Source organism: Sturnira hondurensis, unplaced genomic scaffold (assembly GCF_014824575.4).
Source record: "Sturnira hondurensis isolate 20B ecotype Veracruz unplaced genomic scaffold, ASM1482457v3 Scaffold0018728, whole genome shotgun sequence".
NCBI classification, from domain to species: Eukaryota; Metazoa; Chordata; class Mammalia; order Chiroptera; family Phyllostomidae; genus Sturnira; species Sturnira hondurensis.
Window position 1 is genome coordinate 2,010,269 of NW_028091359.1, and position 24,002 is coordinate 2,034,270.

General features: G+C 38.5%; 1 protein-coding gene and 1 pseudogene across 3 annotated transcripts in view; both read right to left on the reverse strand.

The window, feature by feature from the left end:
* Positions 1–443: 443 nt before the first annotated feature.
* USP32 (ubiquitin specific peptidase 32) overlaps positions 444–24,002 on the reverse strand; it is a 142,622-nt gene continuing 119,063 nt past the window's right edge. For all 3 annotated transcript variants that reach the window (XM_037070353.1, XM_037070354.1, XM_037070352.1), the window contains exons 24-34: positions 23,540–23,691; positions 22,739–22,850; positions 20,923–21,134; positions 17,386–17,570; positions 12,078–12,164; positions 11,080–11,200; positions 6,640–6,831; positions 5,060–5,348; positions 3,570–3,994; positions 3,117–3,209; positions 444–2,657 (exon numbers count right to left, since the gene is read on the reverse strand). In XM_037070353.1, the coding sequence (XP_036926248.1) occupies positions 2,484–2,657; positions 3,117–3,209; positions 3,570–3,994; positions 5,060–5,348; positions 6,640–6,831; positions 11,080–11,200; positions 12,078–12,164; positions 17,386–17,570; positions 20,923–21,134; positions 22,739–22,850; positions 23,540–23,691 (2,042 nt within the window). In that variant the 3' untranslated portion in view covers positions 444–2,483. The remainder of the gene's footprint in view (positions 2,658–3,116; positions 3,210–3,569; positions 3,995–5,059; positions 5,349–6,639; positions 6,832–11,079; positions 11,201–12,077; positions 12,165–17,385; positions 17,571–20,922; positions 21,135–22,738; positions 22,851–23,539; positions 23,692–24,002) is intronic.
* On the reverse strand, positions 15,082–16,522 carry LOC119003801 (cyclin-A2-like; annotated as a pseudogene).

Consider the following 24,002-nt stretch of genomic DNA (forward strand, 5'->3'; position numbering starts at 1 on the left):
CAAATAGGGGCTAAGGGTGAAGGACCTCCAGGCCTAAACCTTCGGCCCTCCTCCATGCTGCCCACTGCTTCTTTGGAGACCTCCCAGAGAGACATCCCTGGTTTCTCAGAATCATTTTGGGACATTACACAAATGAGGTGTCTTACTTTTCTTCAGGTCATCTCAGTTCACCACCTCTCTGCCTTTTCCCCCACCCACTTCAACACCTTCCAAGTAATTTTCTAACAGGGATGTGAGCAAAGTTTAAATCAATTTACCTGGTCAGTGTAGGTATCTTGTTCTACCTCAAATACAGTTTCCATTATTTCAAAGATGGAGCATCTACTCTCTAAGGGAGGGAGGTATTATTCAAGTAAGGGAATTAAAACAGGGTGACAGAGAGAAAGGCTAAAGAATTTGACATTTTTAGTGTTAACTTGTGTAGAGGAAAAAGAGCACATAGATGCATCCACAGTATTTAATTTGTTTGGATGATAGTTACAGATAAACAGGTATGCTCCATATACAATTACCAATACTTTTTATATAGTTCATATTTTAGTACATCAACACTATTTTATTTACACTCTATGTACATTAACATCTTTCTAAAGTCAGTGCATTGTCAACAAGTTTTATACATTAATTTACAAGGTGAATGTAGTTAATAGTTAATTTAATAAATTTTCTGCTAGTCATGAATTAAAAAAAACTAATTACAACCAATATAACAAACACAGATCAAACAACATTAGTAGATTGTGCTACCTGTTTAAATAAAACATCTGTAAGGAAATTATTTAAAATCTTCCATTTTTTCATGGGACTCGTCCAGGTAGGAATGGATAGATTTTTATATACTGAAAATCATGAAACTATAAAGTCTGCATTTTGTCTGACTTCATCACATTATACCCTTTAGGCCACTCCTTCCTACTTGCAGTTATAGTCTTCTGAACAGGGTTTCAGCTTAGAAAGCCATGTAACCTTTCCAAGTGCTATGAGAAGAACTGGGTAGTAACTGGCCTCAGATATCAGAACACAAATGCTAAATTACACGGGTGTCTACTGTCTACGAAGAAGGGGGGGAATGGAATCTGACAATGAGAACTAACTTCTAGGGTCCAGGTAAATACAAAAAGACTGAAAAAAGTGAGATATTTACTTTGAATATATATTTTAAACAACACAAGAAAAATGCTGACTGAAATAAATAACATTTATATTTTTGTTCCAGTTTTGAATTATCAGAGGAAAAAAATAAAGTGAGCCAAGAAACATGACTTTTGATGACCACTACTGTGAAATTAAAGACAAACACCAAAATAAAAAAAAATGGACATGCAAAGAAAACAGGAGCTTACTTCTAAAACCACCAATTTCATTAAAAATACACACTATCGGTGTTTGAGATACGTTTTGTTTTTATACTTAATATGATGGGGGAAAAATACCCCATTCAAGTTAATTTATAGCCCTTATAGCCATCAAATATGAACAAGTTTTGAAAAGTTCATTTGTATGTACTCTCTCCTTTTTTAAAGTGCAAAACAAAGAAACAAAGTAAAATACCACTAACTGTGAAACACCATTTAGCTTTAATGCCATTTCCCCTCTCAGAAGCTCTTTGTGCAACACGTGCAAATGAAGATGGTGCAAATGTTGGCAACTACCCTACCACACTCAGCAGTGGGTGTGGGATACGTTTTTGAGGACACTTAGAGTATCCTCCAAAGTAAGATGCCTCTATCTGGAGGGCCATTTTAGCTGCATTTCCCAGGATGCTTTTTTTCTTATAGTGTCTCTAACCAAGTCCCTGGGGAGAAGGCACGCAGCCCTACGGGGTTCTCCCTTCCAGACTGACTGACCACATGGCTCTGCCACCACAACTGGTTGTGTCTCAAACACAAACACAACAAAAAGCAAGAAAGACATAAAAAGTGGAAAAATACTTTAAAAAATAAATCGAAAAATCTGTGTCCATGCCATAAGAATCCTTTGCACACTTTCATGATCTTGCTTTCTCCACTTGTCAATATAATGGAATAAAACTTCAGGAAAAAGGAGGTAGCGTATCATGTCGTCCCCAGACAACACTGTAATTTTTTGTTTTACTTTGACTCCAAGGAAATTCTTAGTATTTTGTTACGATCATTGGTAAACTCTATACTCACTACATATTTCTTCACATCTGAACAAGCACAATTTAGTTCTTATTTGGTCCCAGGTGGCTGGTGCCAAACCCTTTTTTGTTTACAGGCTAACGGTCAACTCTGCCTGAAAGTTCTCTACCAGAGGACTTGGTATGAGACACTTCCGAACCAAATTATTATTACTGTTATGTTAATTGCTATTATTTTAATTAGGATTTTTATTTTGTGCTTCAGGGTCACAGGATAAAATAACTACATTTAGTTTGCCTTTCAGTGACACTTCTGCCAAATGTTAGCCACAGGGAGTCACCTCCCTCACCACCAGCCTGTCTAGCAGCCAGAGTGGCAGCTTTACTGTAACACACAGTACTTTTTATAATCAGACTCAAAGTCTTCATCCATGCTGCTTGTGTCTGCCATCTTTTTGCCATCAATCTTTGGCAGAAATTGTGCATAGTCCATCCCCTGCTGCTCATAGAAAAGAATGTAGGCAGAGTCGGTGTCAATTTCATCAGGGTGAAGTTCCTGAAGGGACAAGAAAAGCCTTCAGTAAAAACGCCATCTCTTGGCTGGCTCCTAATCCTTGCCAGGAAAGGGAGAACTGACACTCTTTAATTATTAAACCTGTTTGCTTCAATTAGCTTAATATTTTGGCTGTCTCATAACTGCCCTTGAAATAAACCCCATTATTTTCAGTATCTATTTTAGGGAAAATATTCTGACTACAGACAAGTTAAAAAGAATGACCAGAACCCCTCATCAAACCCTATTAATAGCTCAAAAGATGAGAACTTCCCCCCCTCACTACTCGTGTTTTCATTCTCTCCTCTGCATATCACTTTTGTCCCTTTAATACTAATGGTATTTAGATACTGCTTCAAACAGAAAATGCTATTCCTAATTAGGAGTAAGTCCATTATTTCAACAAATATCTCCTGGAATTGTTGATGTTTCTGTTTCTTTTACTCGGAGTGGGGTAGTTACCTTACAGCTGCTGTCGTTGTAACAGTACCACTTGCTGTTTGGGTTTTTGGCATAAGTGACATAATGGCCCCCGCCCAGAATTCCTGAATGGCACTGTAAGAGAGAAGAAAGTGGAGGTATGTTAAAAGCAAAATTCAAAATTTAAAAGCTCCAAATCTAAAAATTTTAAAGTTGTAATTATACTTCTAGAAAGCAAACACTGCTTAGGAAAGCATAACTGTGAATAACTTGAAGCTACGACTCTAGTTATAATGATTACATGACTATTCCCCACATTACTCTGTGAGATTCTTGGATTTTATCCAAAAGGCCAAGATACCTGCTGCTCACTTTGTCTATCACCAAGCTCAATGCCTAGCAAATAAGCAAGCCCTGAAAAAATGATGAATAATGAAAATGAACAAAAAAACACTGAAAAATGGAGATCATTCTGAAAACCATACAACCACTCACCGAAATTGCATATAGATTATAAATAGGCTTAACATGGGTATCTTCTCTTTGGTCATCGGTGCTGTCTTCTTCACTGTGGTTTTCAAGCTGCCCATTGCTGTAGCCATTGCCATATGCTTCATGTTCATAAAGAAATCCATTGGCCAAAGCTACTTCATGGTCCTGAGGGGTGACCAGCTCAGGTTGGCTGCCCCCCAGTGCGTGCGCTCGGCTCAAGGCATCAGCCAGCTCACAAACTTGCCCAGCCCCATTGTCTTTGGTGGCTTCCAAATTCTCCTTACTACTCGACAGTTTATTTTTGCTGCCGATCTGGGGTAGCCGAAGCCTCCCTTTGCTCCTCCCTAAAGTCCTCGGACTGCTGTTAGGACTGCTGTTTTTGCTGCAGGGACAGCTGGTTCCACTTTTTCTTGATGAAGAAGGTGAACCTGTCAAAGGGAGAAGGAAAGATTCATAAAATACAAATGCCACAAGTTAAACCTGTCACCAAATGTTAGCTTTGAAACCAACTTCACAAGTGTACATGTAAAGGTAAAGATCAGGAGTCCTGACTAGCTACTTTTTGTTCGTTATGTACCAATAAGTCATATCCTTGTCTTCCTCAGTGCCAAGTCCTGAAAATGCAGCAATGTCCTGAAAATGTAAATTACTATGCAGGAGCTTAGAAAATAGTGGAAAGGTGACTTAGGTTAGATTCAGTTTAAAATAATATTATTTAGACTAAGGACCTAAGGAGTTTTACAAATACATATTCTTCTACTTTGTAAAATTAGATAAAAATGTACAATCACCAATTATTAAGCACTTACTACTGCTAGGCATGGTTTTGGAAACTATTATCTCCGCCTCTCACAACAATCCTATAAGGTCTTAAACCTTTTAGTCATAGCCTTGCCTACTTCCTTCCATACCCTTAAAAATTGCTGATCCTCTAGAACTTGTTTTATGGGTTATATCTATCAATATTCACCATATTACAAGGACATGTATCATATACAAGGACATATTTCACTGATGGTATCATCCTAGCATGCTAGCTCACCTCTCTGCACACTTGTGAGAGAACAGTGAGAAGCATTTTTATGAAGATAGTTTGGGTCTCAGGGATCTCAGGTGACTCCACAGGGGTTCCTGGAACACCCTTGGAGACCCTCTGCCATAAGGGAACTAGGATGACAGCTACCATTCATGTTCACCGTATGTCAGGCATTATGTAAAGTGCTTCACTCCTGACATATGAAATCCTCACACTGTGAATTGAGTATTATCTCCATTTTACAAATGAAAAAATAGATTTAGGGAAGCTGTATCTCTTGCTAAAAGTCATACAGTTCACATTTAGATAGGTCTGATTTTAGAGAAGTTCATTCCATCTCGTTAAGCTGTTGTTCTAGAGTGGAAGAGAGAGGGAAACACGCAGCCTACAGGGGTCTCAGGGAACCTCCCCTCAGGGTGATGCCCGGGCTTCATGAAGTCCCCCTAGGTATCTTCACCTTTAGGGCTACTGATGATGTTTGCGCTGAGTGAGGATGGGCTCTTGCTCAAGAGCCCATACTCTTCCCCTGCTGAGTTCTGCACATCCGTTTTCTTCACCTCTCCTGCTGGAACCCTGGTCTGAGAGAGGTCATCCCCCTGGGGAGTGAGTGGTTTCCGCTGGCAGAGAACTGGGTCTCTTGGTACCAAAAAAGCACTAGGGTCAAAACTTTCACGAGGAAATTTAACAATTTTCTGTGATTTTATCCATCGGCCATTTACAAATTGAAATCGTTTAAGGTGAATAATCTGGAGAAGAAAAGGTAGAAAACACTTGGGTTAAAGGGTTCTGAAGATACAAAAAAATAATTTATTTTATTATGTAACACAGTTATAAGTAGGGCCACTGTACTTTAACTCTATGGCTAACATGGTAATCTCCCTTATTCCATAGTCTGTGTATATCTAACTCTTTCTAAATTTCTTCAACATTCTTGGAGCCTGTATTTGCATGTCCTCTTCTGTTTTCTGGGTTCATGACCCCCACTGACATCTACCTCTCTCCAATGTCATACACAATTCATTCACAAACACTCTCTAAGGAGACTAGTGAATGCCCCAGCCTTCTTCTTCCCTTCCAAGTTTCAATCCTTAGAGCTAGCTAACCAATGTTATTAATTACTTGTGCATTCTTTTATGGGACGTTGTTCTGGATTAAGGAAAAAACAAACCTACATTCACAATCTTAAAGAGTAGTAGAAAGAAGATATGAATTAAAAAATGCATATAATTATCTGGTTAAAATATACCACTGCCTTACAGTTTCACTTGTTATGATACTTCTACCCTTAAGGAAAAAGCTTTCTTAAATGAATAGGAAGATTTGCCACTTCAAACTCTTCTGACAAACAATAGAAGAGTCTCCTAATCCATGAAGGGAGAAGGCAGAAGTAAACCAAATTCAAAAGAATACATACGCCCTGTTGCACTTGTGTGCTTGTGCACACACACTTAACTCAGAAGTGTGTTGTGGCTACGTGACCAAGCACAATGCAACTGGAGGCTCCAGGCTGAGTTGCTTTTTTAAAAAAAGGGTTATAAGCTCTTTTTTAAAAAAAGATTTTATTTATTTATCTTTACAGGGGAAGGGAAGGAGAGAAGGAGAGAAATATCAATGTATGGTTGCCTCTTGTGGGTCCCCTTCTGGGAATCGGCCTGCAACCCAGGCATGTGCCCTGACTGGGAATCCAACTGTGATCGTCTGGTTCGCAGGCCCGCGCTCAATCCACTGAGCTATGCCAGCCAGGACTGAGTTGCTTTTCTACAGGCCACTTAGGATGAGCTTAAAGCTTCCTCTCCCCCTAGAGCCAGAAGTGCTCACCAAGTCTATACGACTTTTCTCTCCTTTTTCTGCTGCCTGCTCTTTAGTAGCATGAAGTAGCAAATATCTGTAGACCAATTCATCTCCGTGCACAGCAAAAGTGTTTTAAACACTACTGCGGGGAGGATTTTATTCTCAAAAATAACAAAATTTATTTGTTTATGATTTCTTTCCTTTCTGCCAGCCTCTTGCTCTCTCAGAGGCAGGACTGTGACATACCAAGATGGGGGGAAGTCTCCAGAGATCCAGCTTCTTGGTTGCCAAGCAGTGGGTCTTACACTTGGAGCAGTAGTACATCTCATTCTCCCCCAGCTCCTCCTCACTGGTGAAAGCGCGGAGACAGCTGTCCAGGTTGATGGGCTCAGCTTGTGCTCGCCGACTCTGTTCCACACTCTCATGCTCATCTACAACCTAAGTTGAGGGAATGGGAAGAAAGGGGGAAAAGGGGGGGTGGAGGGAAGGAGGGAGTTTAATGGTCACCTAGCTATGCATCATCCTCTAGGCGATTCACCCTTGTTCTATTCTACATGAAGAAAAAAGAAAATATGACCCAGACTAAAAGTCTTTGAGCAAATACAGCATCTGCACATTTATTCACAAGCATCACATCAATAATATCCTAGATTAAATTTCTATTTATATGACCATAGCTCTTCTTGAAAAATTTCTGAATGGTTCAAAATGATGAAAACAAAAACAAATTAGAAACTGCTTATTTATTTTACAATTTTGAAATCCTAAAACAGCTCACATAGGAGTTGGCCTTCAAGGCAGGGGTGTTCAGATTAGGTCTTTTATTTTTTAACTAGAAAGGATGTTATTAGTATTCTGTAGGCTTTACAGAGGCTAGAGAAATACCATCACTGGAACACAGATGCCAGAACTGAATTAAGTAAGAAAGGTACAGAAAAGCTCTCCATGAGAAAACAATACACTAGAACATTAAACCCCACAGGATACAACTCATTTGCATATTGACACCATGCAACACAGAGTCATTGGAATACAATGTGTATCATTATCTATCTCCCTACCTCATGGGGCCTCTTTATCTGAGACTGCAATAAAAGAATGTTAGTCTCAAAAGAGCTGGATTTTGTTGAGAAGGCCCCAAATACCTGCCAAACTTCTGTGGTCCTGTTAACTGACATGTTAGGCTTTGGCACAAGAAGATGGTAGGTATAAGAAAGGAGAGGCAGTGATAGGGGGTAGGTGTGTAAGGCTGTGTGTTGGAGGCGGCATGGGATCAGGAGGAGGGAGAGAAGTAGGGGCCTAGAATGCAACAGAAAAGACTTTTTCTCTCTCTGATACTTGGCTGTCACTTAATAAGCAATCAAGAACCATGGCAGGGGAGGAATAGTATGAGGACTATGAGTGCTACCGTGAGACTTCACACGGGGACCTTTACATCCCAGGGGAGTCTGGAATGCAAGTCCAACAATAAACGCTCTCTCTGGCAAAGGTCATACACACGTCCATCACTCCCATAACTATTCCTCCCTTCAAAAGGTGGCTCTCTTTGCCTGAGGCAATTTCCCTTATGTTTCCCTTCCAGAACTAACAATGGGAACAGTGGGCTCCCTAAATTACAAATTAGCCTTCTCAGGACAAGCAGTTTAGAATAGGTTGTCAGGGGTGTCTTTTTCCTTACATGAGAGAATGACTGAATCACAGGCTGCCAGATGCTTCTTTAAACTATCGAGGTTGAGGCTGATCATGCAGTTAAGGGTTTTAGCATTATACCAGCATCTGTTTTGAAAGAGCTCATTTAAAAGAGAGAACTTGAGGAAATTCCTTTGTTTCAGAAAGGGATATATGACTTTAGGTCACTGATTTCTTCTCTGATATTAACTCTCATCATCTTTAGATCTGGTCACCCAAGGAAAAAACTAACATTCTCAAAACAAACAAATATGCTATATCATGGCTGTTGGAATCAGAGCAGGAAAAGAGATGTATCAAATTCAGTAGTGTCTCTTTTCTCATTACCAGTTAAACATCACCAGTTAGTTCTACCAAGGGTGCTTTATGGCCAACCACACACTACAGAAAGTTAGTACAAAAATGTTGATTTTTATTGACTATATTTTCTATAGAACACACAGGCTATAGAGCTAGATGGAGACAGAAAGACTGATTAAAAAAAAAAAAACTCACCGAATTTGTGAACTGACAATAATTTTTATTTATCAACAAAATTTCCCTAAATGACAAAGACTCCCTTTACCTCTTGAAATCCATTGCCAGGTTTTCTACTATTATTTAAATATTCTAAATTACTTATTGGCACCCTCTTCCTCTTTTTCTAAGTTGCTTGAAAAGTCATCCTTAACCCAAAACATAAGAAATGAAGTAACAGCTTTCATACATAATAAGACTATTAGAAAAGGAGGGAGCTCTAAAAAGTGACCTAGTTTAATTTTCTATTGAGGAATGCGAGGTCCAAATTGGGGGGTGGGTGGGGGAGAACACTTGCCTCTCTATTTTTTTTCTGCTTAAAAAATAAAACACTCACATAGAAATTTTGGAAAGCAGCAATTCCACTGCTACTTAATCACTGGATTAAGGAAGGCAAGGAAACTTTCCTTAATCAAAGGCAAGGAAACATTTATATTCTTAATACAAAGGCAGACACTGTCAAAATATTGGCAGATTTTCTACTGTTCTTTTCCTAAATAGTATTTTTTTATACTGAAGAGATTTTTCAGTATATGCAGCTTTCTGCCTTCCTTTTGGAAAAAAACAACCATGATACCATAAGTATCTTCCCATATATGTCAGCAAAAACTCCTGGTAATCATTTTCAATGACTGCACAGTATTTTATCCAACTACTATATCATGCATTATTTACTCTAATGTGAGACAAATATTTTTTACTATTCTAAAAACTGCTACAATAAAGATTTGTGTCAGCAAATACAGAGTATTTCCCTAGGATAAATTAAAGTATAAAGCACACAGGCAGTACTCTTTAAACCACCTCTTTTGTCTACATGACACTCCAAGCACACACAGAAACCACATGTAGGAAGAGATAGTATGTAGGAAGACATCAGTCATGTGGCTGCTATCTTCATCTCCCAGCAAGGCAAAATATCTCAATTGCAACTTGGTTTCCATGGTGTCCTAACAGCACTGAAAGTGGAAATGGGGTGAGATTTAACAGGTCATGTAAGCCTTTCTTCCTATTAGAGGGATGTCCTCCAGAACTTCTCAGATTGACACTGGGCTTGTTAAAAAAGGAAAGAGATTTACAGAGCCAAATAATTTTTCACCTTTTGACAGGACTGTCTTGTAATAATGTCCTGTCAGATTTTGTGCTGACAAAGATTTAGGAATCTTTCTATCAATTGCCAAAATTTTCCCTCTTCAAATGAAGCATGGTTGAAGTTACTGAATTACCGAGCTTCAGTGAGCGTGATCTACTAGACTAACTGCTCTTTGGCTTCCTTTAGCCCACTGACCTTTCATTTGGCAAGTACCCACAAATTATACTTGTCCTTGGCTAGTGAGGGTTGCCAGGAGCTTTGGGGTGTATGGGGACACGATGAGGGAGAGCCAAAAGGGGAACTATCAAACTAGCTCTGGAATTGGTAGTTCTCCTACTCCTCAATAGCACAAAAAGGCAGAAAAGTCAATTATCAATATAAACCTATCTAAAGGGAACACTGTAAGAAACAGTAAAGGAAATTTCCATCAAGAGCTACATAAATGCAAAAGCCACTACCATTCTTCACGTGACTAAAAAATTCCTTTAAAAAGAAAAGATTTTATTTATTTTTAGAGGGGAAGGGAGGGAGAGGGAGAGAAACACCAATGTGTGGGTTGCCTCTCACGTATCACCTACTGGGGACCTGGCCCACAACCCAGGCATGTGCCCTGACTAGGAATCAAACCAGTGACCCCTTACTTTGCAGGCTGGAACTCAATTCACTGAGCCACACCAGCCAGGGCAAAAATTCCTTTAATTCTATAGCTTTTTGTCCCTTCATCAGATTCATTTTATCTCTACCCATAAGCTACCTACTCAGTCTATTTTTCAAATAGTATTTGGCAAACATTTTTATGAGTGGACTTAGTCTTCTCTTTTGAAGTAATAATTTCAAAACTTAAAAATTGCTCGGGCCAGAGCATGGCAGTAAAGGATTAACAAGTGTGAATAGGCATTGAGATCCACTCTACGTGGTCCAGTCCTGAAACATTCAATCCTTTCTCTCATTTTTCTAATCACTATACCCATTACAGGTAGCAGCTACAAAGAGATGCATTTGAGCTAAGTAACTGTGGTTACCAAGTGCTACAGTTTCAACAACAACAACAATAGTAATAATAAATAATAAACAGGCAGTGAGATATATATTGATTGGTATGTCATGCTTAGAGAATATGACTTCTGAATTACACCTAGAATTTTGTTACAAGATTTACTTATTAGTGGTATTTTTGAACTTGAAAGCCCCGATGCAATTATCTCTAGAAGTGGGAAAACAGAAACATACATGTAATCAAGTCAATATATAAAATGCCACAGAGAATGCCAATGAATGTTTTTCTGGCTGTACTTAAATGATCTAAAACAGAAATGGCAAGATATAGTTAAACTGGGAAAATTTTTACATATAAAAACCACCACCTTATGGTGGCCCTCGGCACTTACCCTTTCCTGTGACGTTTGATAGCGGAGGTGAAGGGCTGTGGGGTCCCAATCTACAGCAATACAGGCATTTCCAATGAACGCTCTGTCTTCCCCACAGTCAATTTTACAGCCTCTGCAAAATCTAAAAAGGGAAAACATACTGAGGAAAAAATAATTATAAAGTAAACAAAATTTTCTTTATCAGAATTATTCTCCCTTTCTACTTCTCTACCTTCCTTCTTGGGCTTCACAACTTGCTATGGGCTTCTTACTTCAGACTAATAAATTTATAAATATGTATTAATAATTATTAGCATTTCAGGGAATCCTGCTTATCAATTCTCAAGTCTCTGTGGCAAAGAAATAATATAAGAATTGGATATTTGAGGTAATACACCCCTAAAGAATTCTAAATTCAGTTATTTCATGTTCTGCAGACAATTTATCTGGTACAATACCACCCATTTCCTTTCATAGAATGGCACATTAAATAAATGTATATAAAAATGTATGGGGTGGGGGAGCGACCATGACAAAGCCATGGTTCCAATGCCTATGTTAAACTCAATTTGTTAAATCTATCATAGTCTTCTGAAGGCTGACTTCAGTACCCAGGCATTTTCCAACCTGGAATTATACTGACCAAGCAATCTTCATAACTATTCTAAAAACCCAAACAGACTTCCAGCAAGGTCTAGTAAGTAGACTACATTCTACATTCTAATTCTGGGCTCAGAATTGGTAAATTAATTTATAATTAAGAAGAAGGCAGAGAAAAATAAACGTTGATCATAAACTATGAATCTGAAAAGACTGTAGAGTTTATAAAACCAGCTATGTCTCAAGAGTAAAATGTAAGCTAAAGACTTACAATGAAGAGGTAAATGAACAATTCTCAAATTTATTTCAAGCTTCTCATTATTCATTATTATGTCTGAAACCTGAAAATCTTATGAAAAGGTATAATATCTGGAGTTACAATTTTACTGAAAATTTCCTTCTGCAGAAGGTCACTTTACCTATACCATGGGCACCAAGCACAGGAGTTCCCATCTTTCTGCACAACTCGTAGAGTGAATGGGTATTGATAGCCCATACTGTCATCACTGAAACAGAACATAAACCAAAGAGTATAAGAAACATTTCTGGTCTGAGGTCTCAATTCTTTTTCATCTTCCTGTGAAGTAAACCTTGGGAAGGGGCATTTGTCACAGCAGTATACTCACATTTTCAGCTCTATGCCACTTGTCCTACCCATTAGCTGTGCCCTGTACCAACTGCACTCAGGGTTCCCATGATGCATACCCGCTTACAGAAGCACAGATGTACTACACCACCAGATGTCTCTGAGGGTTCATGTGGCCCACACAAATTTTACAGGATAATCTAATCAAATACTAATTATCCTTCAGCCCTAATCCTCTCAGAAGATTTAATTCACATTAAACTAAAGTAATTAGACCTTTCCATGACAAGAACATTGACACACCACAGAAAACTGAAAGATCACAGTGATTTTTAGAAAATTTGAGTATTTATTTAGAAGCTTATTTTATTTTCTAAAGATTTTAATTATTTGCTTTTAGAAAGAAAGGGAAAGAAACATCAATGTGAGAGAAAAACATCAACTGGTTGCTTCTCACACACTCGCAACCAGGAACCTGACCAGCAAACCCAGGCATGTGCCCTGACTGGGAATCGTACAGGTGACCTTTTGGTTTGTAAGCCGGCACTCAATCTACTGAGCCATACCAGCCAGGTCTAGAAACTTAAAAAAGCATTTTTTTATTTCTCGATTTTAGAGAGAGGGAAAAGGAAAGAAAGGGAATGGGAAGGAAAGAAAGAGGGAGAGAGAGAGAGAATCATTGATTTGTTATACCCTTTATTTGTGCATTCATTGGTTGATTCTTTTTTTTTATATATATATTTTATTGATTATACCATTACAGTTGTTCTATTCCCCCCCTTCAATCCCCTCCACCCACACCCTCCCTCCCCCACCATTCTCCCCCCCTTAGTTTATAACCACGTGTCTCAAGTTCTTTGGATTCTATATTTCCCCCACTATTCTTGCCCTCCCCCCTATCTATTTTCTGCCTACCATCTATGCTATTTTCTGTGCCTTTTCCCCTCTTCTCCCCCTCCCACCCCCCTGTTTCTAACCCTCCATGTGTTCTTCATTTCTATGGTTCCACTCCTGATCTAGCTGTCTTCTTGGTTTGCTTTTGTTTTAGGTGTGGTTGTTAATAACTGTGTGTTTGTTGTCCTTTCACTGTTCATCTTTTTCATCTTCTTTTTCTTATATAAGTCCCTTTAGCATTTCATATAATAAGGGCTTGGTGATGATGAACTCCTTGAACTTGACCTTATCTGAGAAGCACTTTATCTGTCCTTCCATTCTAAATGAAAGTTTTGCTGGATAAAGCAATCTTGGCTGTAGGTCTTTGGATTTCATGACTTGGTATACTTCTTTCCAGCCCCTTCTTGCCTGTAAGGTCTCTTTTGAGAAATCCGCTGACAGTCTGATGGGTACTCCTTTGTAGGTGACTGTCCCCTTATCCCTTGCTGCTTCTAGGATTCTCTCCTTCATTTTGGTCTTGGCTAATGTAATTATGATGTGCCTTGGTGTGTTCCTTCTTGGGTCCAACTTCTTTGGCACTCTCTGAGCTTCCTGGATTTCCTGGAAGTCTATTTCCTTTGCCAGACTGGGGAAGTTCTCCTTTATTATTTGTTCAAATACGTTTTCCACTCGTGGCTGTTTCTTTCCCCCTTCTGGTACCCCTATAATTCGGATGTTGGAACGTTTAAAGATGTCCTGGAGGTTCCTAAGCCTCTCCTCATTTTTTTGAATTCTCATTTCTTCATTCCTTTCTGGTGGGATGTTTTGTTCTTCCTTCTGGTCCATTCCATTGATTTGAGTCCCAGTTTCCTTTCCATCACTATTGGTTTCCTGTGCATCTCCCTTCATTTCAATCAGTCCAGCCCTCACACGTTCCTCTAATTTGTAACTTTGTTCCTCTAATTTGTGACTATAATCAACCAGTTCTGTGAGCATCCTGATAAATAGTGTCCTGAATTGTGCTTCTGAGAGGCTGGCAATTTCTCGGTCGCTTAGAGTTATTGGCTCTGGGACTTTGAGTTTTTCTTGTGCCATCTTTCTGGTTGTTCGTGCCTGTTCCACAGCAGGATCAGAGCCCTAAAGTGTTCACTAGAACAGGGCAACTCAGTCGCTGGGTTGTGACGTTGTATGTGGGGGCGGGGTCAAAGAGGGACAATGGCTCTCACTGGTCTTGTAGGGCAACTAAGTCGCTGGGTTGTGACGCTGTATGTGGGGGCGGGGTCAAAGAGGGACTCTGGCGTCCTGTCTGCCGCCTGCCGCCACGGCCCTCACCGGTGCCGCAGTTGCTGCCATCACCGGGCCCACGCGTTTCATCCCACTGCACGCGAGTGTGCCACCGCCGTCAGCCCTCGCCCCCTGGGGCCTGCGTGGTCTGTCTCACTGTGCTCGAATATGCGCCCGCGGTCTGCCCCGCACCCCAACTGGTTCCCGTCTGCCTGCGCGCCTGGGTCGGGGCCCTGTCCTGCCCGACCCTGCTCGCTGCTGACTCCGCCCCTCTTACTGTCCCGTTGAACGGTTAAATGTAGTCGGACTTCCGTATAATTCAATTTTCTGTCCTTTGGTTGTGTCTTTGTTTCTCCAAACCTTTGTTGTATTCAAACTTGGTTGTGGGAGAAGGCACAGTGTTTCCACCTATGCCTCCATCTTGGCGGAAGTCCTCATTGGCTGATTCTTGCATGTGTCCTGAGAGGGGATCGAACCCACAACTTTGGTGTATTGGGTTGATGCTCTAACCATGAGCCACCTGGCCAGGGCTTAGAAGCTTTATTTGTTTGTTTGTTTATTTATTTGATCTACAAACCAAGTTTTCCAAATCAATCTATTAATTTTTATTCTTATCATGACAGCTGGAATCTTAATACTTTTAATAAAAAGTTAAAATTACCTCTAAAATTAGCCACATATCTAAGATAGTTACATGTACAAAGGATACACAAATTAAAACCATTTAAAAAGCAATAGATACCATAATTTGTTCTTGACCATAGCTTTTGTGTTCAGGAATTATTATAAAATTAAAACCTTAGAAAACAGATGTATTCTTTCACTGTTACTCAAGTGGTATCTCTGGTTAGCAGGGTACTTGGAGTTTTTGTACTTTTCTCTAATTGACTGTTGTGTGTGCTGTGGTGCCCTGCAGGCAGGCCTGATGAAGAGGGTCCAGGACACAAAGCTTCAGACTTTCCAGGGTACACCATGTCTTTTGTACCAAGAATTCAGGCCAGCTCTGTCTTGTGACTGTAGAGTGCTAGATAAAAGGCCACTCTGGCAGAAACTGATGGCAAACACTTAAGGTACAGGTCAGTATCTCTCAAACTTAACTCTCCCAACTTTGCAGTTCACAGGCTGCTTGTACAGAAACTACTGGGTAAAAAACTGACTTACAGCTGGTGCAGCCAAGTCAAAAGCAAGGACTTTCAGAATGAGGAGCTCCACTCTTGGAACTGGTTTCTTGGTGTAGGTACCATTTGTAATATGCACAAACTCTGCTGCTTCTGGGGGTGTATTTCTTCAAACTTTGAAACTAACAGCACAGCAGCAGTACCCACAAGCTGGTTTTCCTCTCAGCAAAGACATGGATGAAAGAAACCTATTGATGGAATTCACAGCCAAGGGCAGGGTCTCATTCTGTATTTTATATTCTTCTCTTACTTCAACTACTAGTCCAGAAGGATAGCCCTCATATTGTTGGCAATGTCTGGCTGTTTCTCCATGTAAACCACTACATTTAATCTCCATTCCCCTAAGGCATATGTGAATGTCCTCAATCTCCCTCGTTGCCTCTTCCTCCTCTTCTCAACCTCTATCTGTTGGAATGCATGAGGAATTAGATCTTGGGCATTTTTTCTATCTAATTTTTACTGTTTAAGTGGTATCATCTGGTCCCAGGGCTTTAAACACCAATTATTTATTGATGATACCTATATTTATATTTCCAGCAAAGACACTTAAGTCTACTTCCCACTTGAAAATATAACATATATTTTGAATTTGATTCCTGTTATCTCTTGCCAAAACCTGCTCCTTTTCCAGTCTTCCTCATTTCATTAAAAATTACCACCATTCACAAACAATTGCTCTGGCTGAAAACCTAACTTGAACTCCTCTTTTCCTCATATTTCATATCCAATTCATTGACAAGCCCTGGAAAAAGTCCTAAGAGTTTACTAAATGCCACAGTTATCAACTAAATTGCTTATCTATTATTTGAAGTTTTCCTTTAAGATTTATTTACTGTCAACTTCATTTAACCATCAAAAGACCCCATACCACAACAAATAACCTATTGGCTAATAGAACTTCTTTACTCAGTTCACATACAAGCAGAACTCTCACTTGCACCATGATAGCAAGAAAATGATCTGCAATTCAACTGAAATGTAAATAAGGTATCACAATCCCAATGTTTGTTAGAAGTAAACACTTTCAACAATCCCACAGAACAGTGGCAAGAGGAGTGGAAAGAAAACAGAAGATGTTTCTTTCCTTTCTTTTTTAAAGTTATTTTTTAAAGATTTTATTTATTTATTTTTAGAGAGGAAAAGGGAGGGAGAAAGAGAGGGAGAGAAACATCACTGTGTGGTTGCCACTTGAGTGGCCCCTACTGGGGACCTGGCCCGCAACCTAGGCATGTGCCCTGACTGGGAATCAAACCTGCAACCCTTTGGTTCACAGTTTGGTCCTCAATCCACTAAGCCACACCAGCCAGAGCTCTTTTTTAAAATTAATTTTTAGAGAGAGAGAGAGGAAGGAAAGGAGGGAGAAAGAGACTGAGGGAGAAACAGTGATTTGTTGTTTCACTTATTTATGCATTTATTGGTTGATTCTGTGTGTGCACTGACTGGGGGTTGAACCTGACACCTTCGCATAGCAGGATGATGCTGTACCCTATCACTCCCATTCTGAACTTCAGAGGGTTGAGATGACACAAATTCCCTTGTGATTTCATACTCTCTACTTCTGCAGTAACAGAAGTCAATGATATTATCTGAAGCATTCAAAGCATTAGCAGGAAAGATTAGTGAATGAAAGAAATATTAGACACTAGAATGTCTAGGTGATGAAAGGAAGCTGTATAGTCTCTCCTGCTCAAAAGATCAGACCAATTGGTAAATTACACAGTCCCCGAATGGTTCTTAAAAGAGTGATTAAACTTACATAAAACGGGTCCCACAAATCACATGTCTAGGTTGATCCCCTGAACTCACCAATCCTGAGCATGGTTACTAGCTTCCTGAGGTGGAAGTGGGCTGGCTAATCGAGATACTTGAGTCCAAACTGCATCATACAAGTCTTTCTTCCGGGTATGCACGGTACATGGAACAATCAGTGGCATCCCAAAGAGGCTGGGGCGGTTCTTCTGAGATGATAGGAAATACAGTTCTGTCCTCATCTATATGTACAAACAAGAGAAGAGAGAACTGAGAAGATAGGCCTCTGATTCCTGCATTTTGTTCTTTTATGCCTGCCAATAACAGGTATTACTACCATTTTCAAATTAGTCACTATCACTCTTTATTAATATGAAGAGAACTGTTACAGTGGAATCACTGGAAGGTTGAAGTACTGCCAATTTCAGAGTAGCTATCAAACTAGGATTTTCAGCATTTAATATTTTCACACTAGTTTGCTCTGATAAAACATTTCATACACACACTGAATCATACGTAAAAACTAGTAATAGTTTTGTAGCTCAAGGCTTTAAGGCAATTAGAACCCTTTCTCTAGGAGCATGCCAATAAACCACAGTTCCCTTAAAATACAATTTTCAAAAAATAAGCTGTTGATGACTGTTACAGCAGTGATTCCCAAATTTTGGGAGACTTATAAAACAAATCTTTTTTATTTTTTAAATACATGACAAATTAAAAGCAAGGTAAAATATAAAAATATTTGCTTTGAGTATGTTAAGAAGATTTTTATGAAATGCCTTAATGAATAGATACTGTACAAAATTAGCTTGGAAATGGTTGCTTAATAAAACAAAAACTTAGTATAATAGGTTGTTGGGAGCTCAGGATTATTTTTAAAAGCTGCCAAGCACTTGGACATTTAATTTCTTAAGTTGGTCTTCATGTAATAGAGAAGCTAAATCAACAACTTTTAAACTCACTAAGGGTTAGCTAGTTTCTAAGTGAAGACTCTTTTATTTCAGATTCTCATGCATTTTATTTTGCTGTCATTCAATTAAGCTTAGCTAAATACAAGATTTTAAGACCTCATTTCATATGTATTATTAAAGACCCACAGAAATGTAGACAGTGTTCAGAACTATTTCTAAAATTCCAAAAACTTAGATTAGTTGTTCTCTTCTCAAACTTCTACTTTTATTCCATTCCAACTCTCAGATGGCTTCACTAAATAAGTTTTATTTTATTTATATTTTTATTATTAAAATCTTTCACTAAATTTAAATAACAATCTCATCCCTCTACTCTTCTCAGTGTATCTGTTCTTCCTTCCTTCCTCTCTCCCTCCCTCTTTTTTGAAATTGACTTGTCCTTTAGTTGTTGCGTCAATGCACTGTTTTTGTATTTCTTCCTTTATTCTCTGAATATTCTTGCCTATGTTGCCTTGCCTTATTCCTCTTCTTTTTCTACCTTGCAGAAAGGAATAGAAGAAAAACTTTCAATGTAGTTCAACCATAAGATCAAGTGTCTAAAAGAAGAAGGTAGCATATTGTAATAAATACCTACCATGTCAGATGAGTAACAGATTTATTGGGGTGATCACTTTTAAGTTATATAAATGTCTAATCACTATGTTATATGAGGGGGTGCCCCTCCAAAATGGAATTAACTTCTGAAGGCTGAACCCCTTGTAGCACAGGCTTCCCCCGCTAGGTTAGTGCTCTGGGAACCCCTCTGTATCAGTGTACCAGATGGCGCTGTTGTGAGAGGCTGTGTTTAGCTTCCGTGAACTTTTCTTGCAGACCTTTCAATGTGTTTGCCCATTTCATGGTGGGTGATTTAGGAGCACACCTGCCCACACTGTGCTGAGTGTTCAGCAGTTTTTGACCAAAAACTGTATGACTTTGGTGCCCCACCCTCCCTATTCACCTGATCTCACTCAAGCGACTTTTTTTTGTTGTTGTTTCCCTGGGTGAAGAAAGTCTTCAAAGGGAAACCTTTTGCCCACGTGGAAGAAGTAAAATTAAAAAAGGCAGAAGCACTAAAAGGCATCAAAATTGACAAGTTCAAAAACTATTTTGAACAGTGGAGAAAATGTCTCAATAGGTGTATTGCATCAAATGGAGGGTACTTTGAAGGTGACTAAAGTTTAAAAGTATAAGAATAAATACACAATTCTCTAATAAATTCTGGGGTTTTTGGGTCCCCCCTCATATACCTGAAACTAATGTAATAATGTAAGTCAACTAAAATTGAAAAAATTTAAAAAGTATTTAAAATAAAAAGAAATGTCAGAAAAAAGAAGGCAATAAAAATGAAGAAATGATAAATTCATTTAGTGTTTTGTAAGAAGGAATTAAAGGGCATAGTAATATACTGAATACAGAATTTTAGAAGAAAATGGGAGAGGGATTTAAGAACACTTCCAGACTTTAGCTTGGAAGAATGGTGTTGTCTTTCACAGAAATAATGGGAAAAGGAGCTGACTTGGGACAGAGAGATCATAAAATCAAATTATAGGTATTCCAAAAAGTATATCAGAAAGGAAACTGGAAATAGAGGACTGGTTAAAAGATGAAAATTTAAAGCTGACCATATGGCTTTGTGGTCTAATAATTACAAAAACCTGTTGTAGGAATTACCATGCACTTTATATAACACATACATGATAACTGAAGAGGGAGCTGTTTTCTAAAAAAGGATTTTTAAGAGTACATCAGGGTTTTTAAATTAAATTAAATTAATTAATTAATTAATTTTTGAGAGAGGAGAAGGGAAGGAGAAAGAAAGGGAGAGAAACACTGATATGAGAGAAACATCAATTGGTTGCCTCTTATGCCCTGACTAGGAATCAACCAGAGACTTTTCATTTGGTGGGATGATGCCCAACCAAATGGGCCATAGTGGTCAGGGCCAGAGTTCTTAATATATGATCTGAAAATGCTTGGTAAAAAAAAAAAAACATGGGAAATGCATGAATCACCCAATTATTTTAGCTGATGGGACCAGTAGGAGCTATGCTCAAAGACAATTCCAAGTCACAAATATACCCTGTAATTCTCTAGACTATCCACTCATATAGTCCTGTCTGAAATATGGTCCATAGAACATCATCCACATGGTCAGAAACTCACTTCAGTCAAGGGTTACTAATTCAAAGAGGGTGAGGCAGTACATTTCAGGAATTAGCATAAAGCAAACAGCTACGTAATCACTAGTCAAATCATCAGACAGAATGCAGCTAGCACTCCAAAAGCCTCCCTCTTGCTTCCTCACCATTATACATTTTTGGTGTCCTGAACCTCCCCCTAAACAAACAAACAAAACCTTCTCCAAAGGCATCCACACTTACATGGCAGAGAGATGTACATGACTACATGAATATATGAGAAACACAAACTTTAATTTAAAGAATATAGTGTTCTGATGTACTGCTATCCTGTTGCTGATTAATATATGAGAAATGTCATTTCACACATAGGCGGTGATCATTTACAATAGCATACAGGACATACTGAAAGTGTAGACAATGAAGAAGTTGCAAAGACAGAAATGCCTGTGTTTCACAAGTGACACTGGCAAGAACAGCAGTAAGTTGCCCAACATTAAACTAACCATTTTTCGGTGGACTGCAATGATGTAACCTGTACAGGGATTGTCAGGAAGAGGTGGCATATGACCATTCACCATTCCATTTGTGAAGCTTTTCTCAGTTCCACATGGCACAACAGTGTTTGGCATTCCATTGGGGATGAATATTGGTCGGGGCAGGTCCCCATTGGTGGTTAGAGGTAACATTCCATTTGTAGATGGGGAAGAGGATAAATCTACAAATTCAAAGTACAGCATCATAAGTATGTAGTACTTCCACCTTTGATCTTTTCTCAAATATTGTGAGGACCCAGACCACTGATAGTATAGTCTCTTTTAACAAAGGAAAAGGAGAAATTCCATTTCAAATAATAACTGTAGATTAATTAGAAAATTTTAATTACAGATTTTACTTTTATAATTCACACTTCAGACTAAATGACAAAGCAAAAGCAATGGTCAAAAAGTGTAAGTTGAAATTTTTAAAAATATCTCTACAAGAAAACAGCATAATTGAGTGTCTATTATATCCTATGGAGAACTTCAATCTTAGGTCATAGCATTAAGTAGAATTTTTGCAGAAAACTTTATCAGGCACCATGTTGTGACAAGCAAAGAGTTGCACCACTTGTTTTCTTTTTCATCTTCTCTAAAAATTCATTTCTCCACTCCTCTAAATATGCTCTGTTCAATGTAATAGCCTCTAGCCAGATGTTGCTTTTCCTTTTTTCTAATTTCACTTAAAAAAAAAAAGACTTTACTTTTTAGAGCAGTTTTAGATTCACAGCAAAATAAAGGAGGTACAGAAATTTCCCACATACCCCTTACCCCTACATATGCATAGCCTCCCCCATTAGTAACAACTCCCACAACAATCCCCACCAGGGTGGTACATTTGTTATAACTGATTGAAGACGTTGCTTTTTAAATTAAAATGAAATACATTTCCTCAGTCTCAGCCGCATTTCAAGTGTTCAATATTCCAGGTAACTAGTGAATACTGTACTGGATGGTAAAGATTATAAAAAATTTCCATCACTACAGAGAGTTCTATTGATCAGTGACGATCTAAGCAATAAATTAATATTAAAAATCATCCACCAATCCATCAGTCCTATGTATTAAGTGCCATGTTTAATTCTCCTGAAAGCCCTTTAAAATTAAGGAATGAACCTAATTATCACCAGTACAAAAATGAATAAACAAACCATTATCAATGGCCAAAAGACTCATTAGATGCCCATATTATATGCAATATTAGATAAACAAATTCCTTTTTGGTTATATTTACTGTCATGTCTTTTATTTGTATATATATTTTAAAGATTTCATTATTTCTAGAGAGGGGAAGGAGGCAGAAAGAGAGGAAGAGAAACACCAATGTGTGGTTGCTTCTCAAGTGCCCCCTACTGGGGACTTGGCCTGTAAGCCAGGCATGTGCCCCGACCAAGAATCACATCAGTGCTCGCAGGACCCTTTGGTTCACAGGTCAGTGCTCAATCCACTGAGCCACAGCAGCCAGGGAGTCATGTCTTCTGATAGTATAGTCTTCTCATACCATCTGCTGCCATGTATTAGATAGAAGACTAAAAAAGAGATCTGAATTCCAGTGGTAGATTAACTCATTACTATCTAATTCAACTTACTTAGGTTCTCTAAATTTTAGGATCCTCACCTACAAAAATGAAGAATTTGAGTCAAATCATCACAAAGGTTTCCTTCAGCCTCCAAAATTCTTTTGCTTTAATAGTTTTAGCCCAAGTAAATATAAAGAGGATGATAACCCTTAGACCAATATTTAAAGCTCAAATAATGAAAACAAGCTCTGGTTTTACCATACCTGTTTGTATTGGACTAGAAGCTGAAATTGGAGATCCAGGGATGGGAATTTCAAATGCACACAAAAATCCACTTACTGAGAGTCGTACTTTCTGGTTGTCCTGAGGGAAATTCTGTAGAAAAAGAGGCAAGATAATAAAGGAGAGGTGGTTCAAATAAAATGGAAAATGTGATATATTTGAAGTGAGTATCTAAGGTGCTTTCGTCACTAAACAAACAAGATGAGCAAGTAATATTTCTTAAATACTAAAAGATGAAAGGTAGATAAACTAACCTCACTGAAACTATTATCCCTTTCCACAGAAAAGTATATCGTGAATATCTGTTTTCTTGAATTTTGTCCTTCATATTAGACATCTAAACCCAAAACCCTCAGAGAGATCCCATCTTTCTATTACATATGGACAAAATGTCAACAAGCTAGGAGTTCGTTCAGAAACCCCAAAGGTTAAATATAAATACTAAAAAACTGCATTAATAAATACATACAACACTTTAACCGAAGAATTCTAGTGACACTGGTAATACAGAAGAGCTACCAGTTGCAGCAGCAGCAGTCCCTGGGGGAAATACTCCATACAGGTAGCCTTGGGCTTACATAATTCCCCTTTAAAAAAAATACCACCATCATCATTACTCCTTTATCCTGGCAGACAACCCTTTTATGTTCCTGGGATGAAAAACTTGACAAATTTTTTGTTCATTTGTTTCATTCTAGTATCTCCCTTAGTCGCTTAATATCTAATTAATTGAGAAAACTGCTTTTTGAAGGATGGAATCAAGAAAGAATAGTTAGTATTACCTTTATGTTAGAGCCATGTACTTCTGCAAGAAGAATTTGTTCTGATTTAAGTCCACAGAGATCACTCAGCTGTTTTTTTAAACCTGTGTACTTTTCATCCATATTCAGTCTTAGTCCGTAACGTATAGGGGTAGTACCGTCCAACTTAATAACTAGTGAAGAGAAAAGATCTTTTATCAGTAAAATGCTGATTTCACGGAAAGTTTTACACTTTGTATATGCATCTATGACTTGGAAATAGCAAACATTCCAATTTAGAATTTTTATTTTATATTCAGATGGTACTTAGGGGTCATACTGAGTGAACTCTTTTTTTTTTTTAACATTCATCTGAAATAGAAGTATGAATGGCCTTCCAAGATTTTAAAGAGTTTCTGGCATGTTTGAAACTAACAAAAGAATCAATAGGCACAAGAATGGACCCACACTCCAAGTCTTTCAAACCTCAAATCATGTCTGAAAT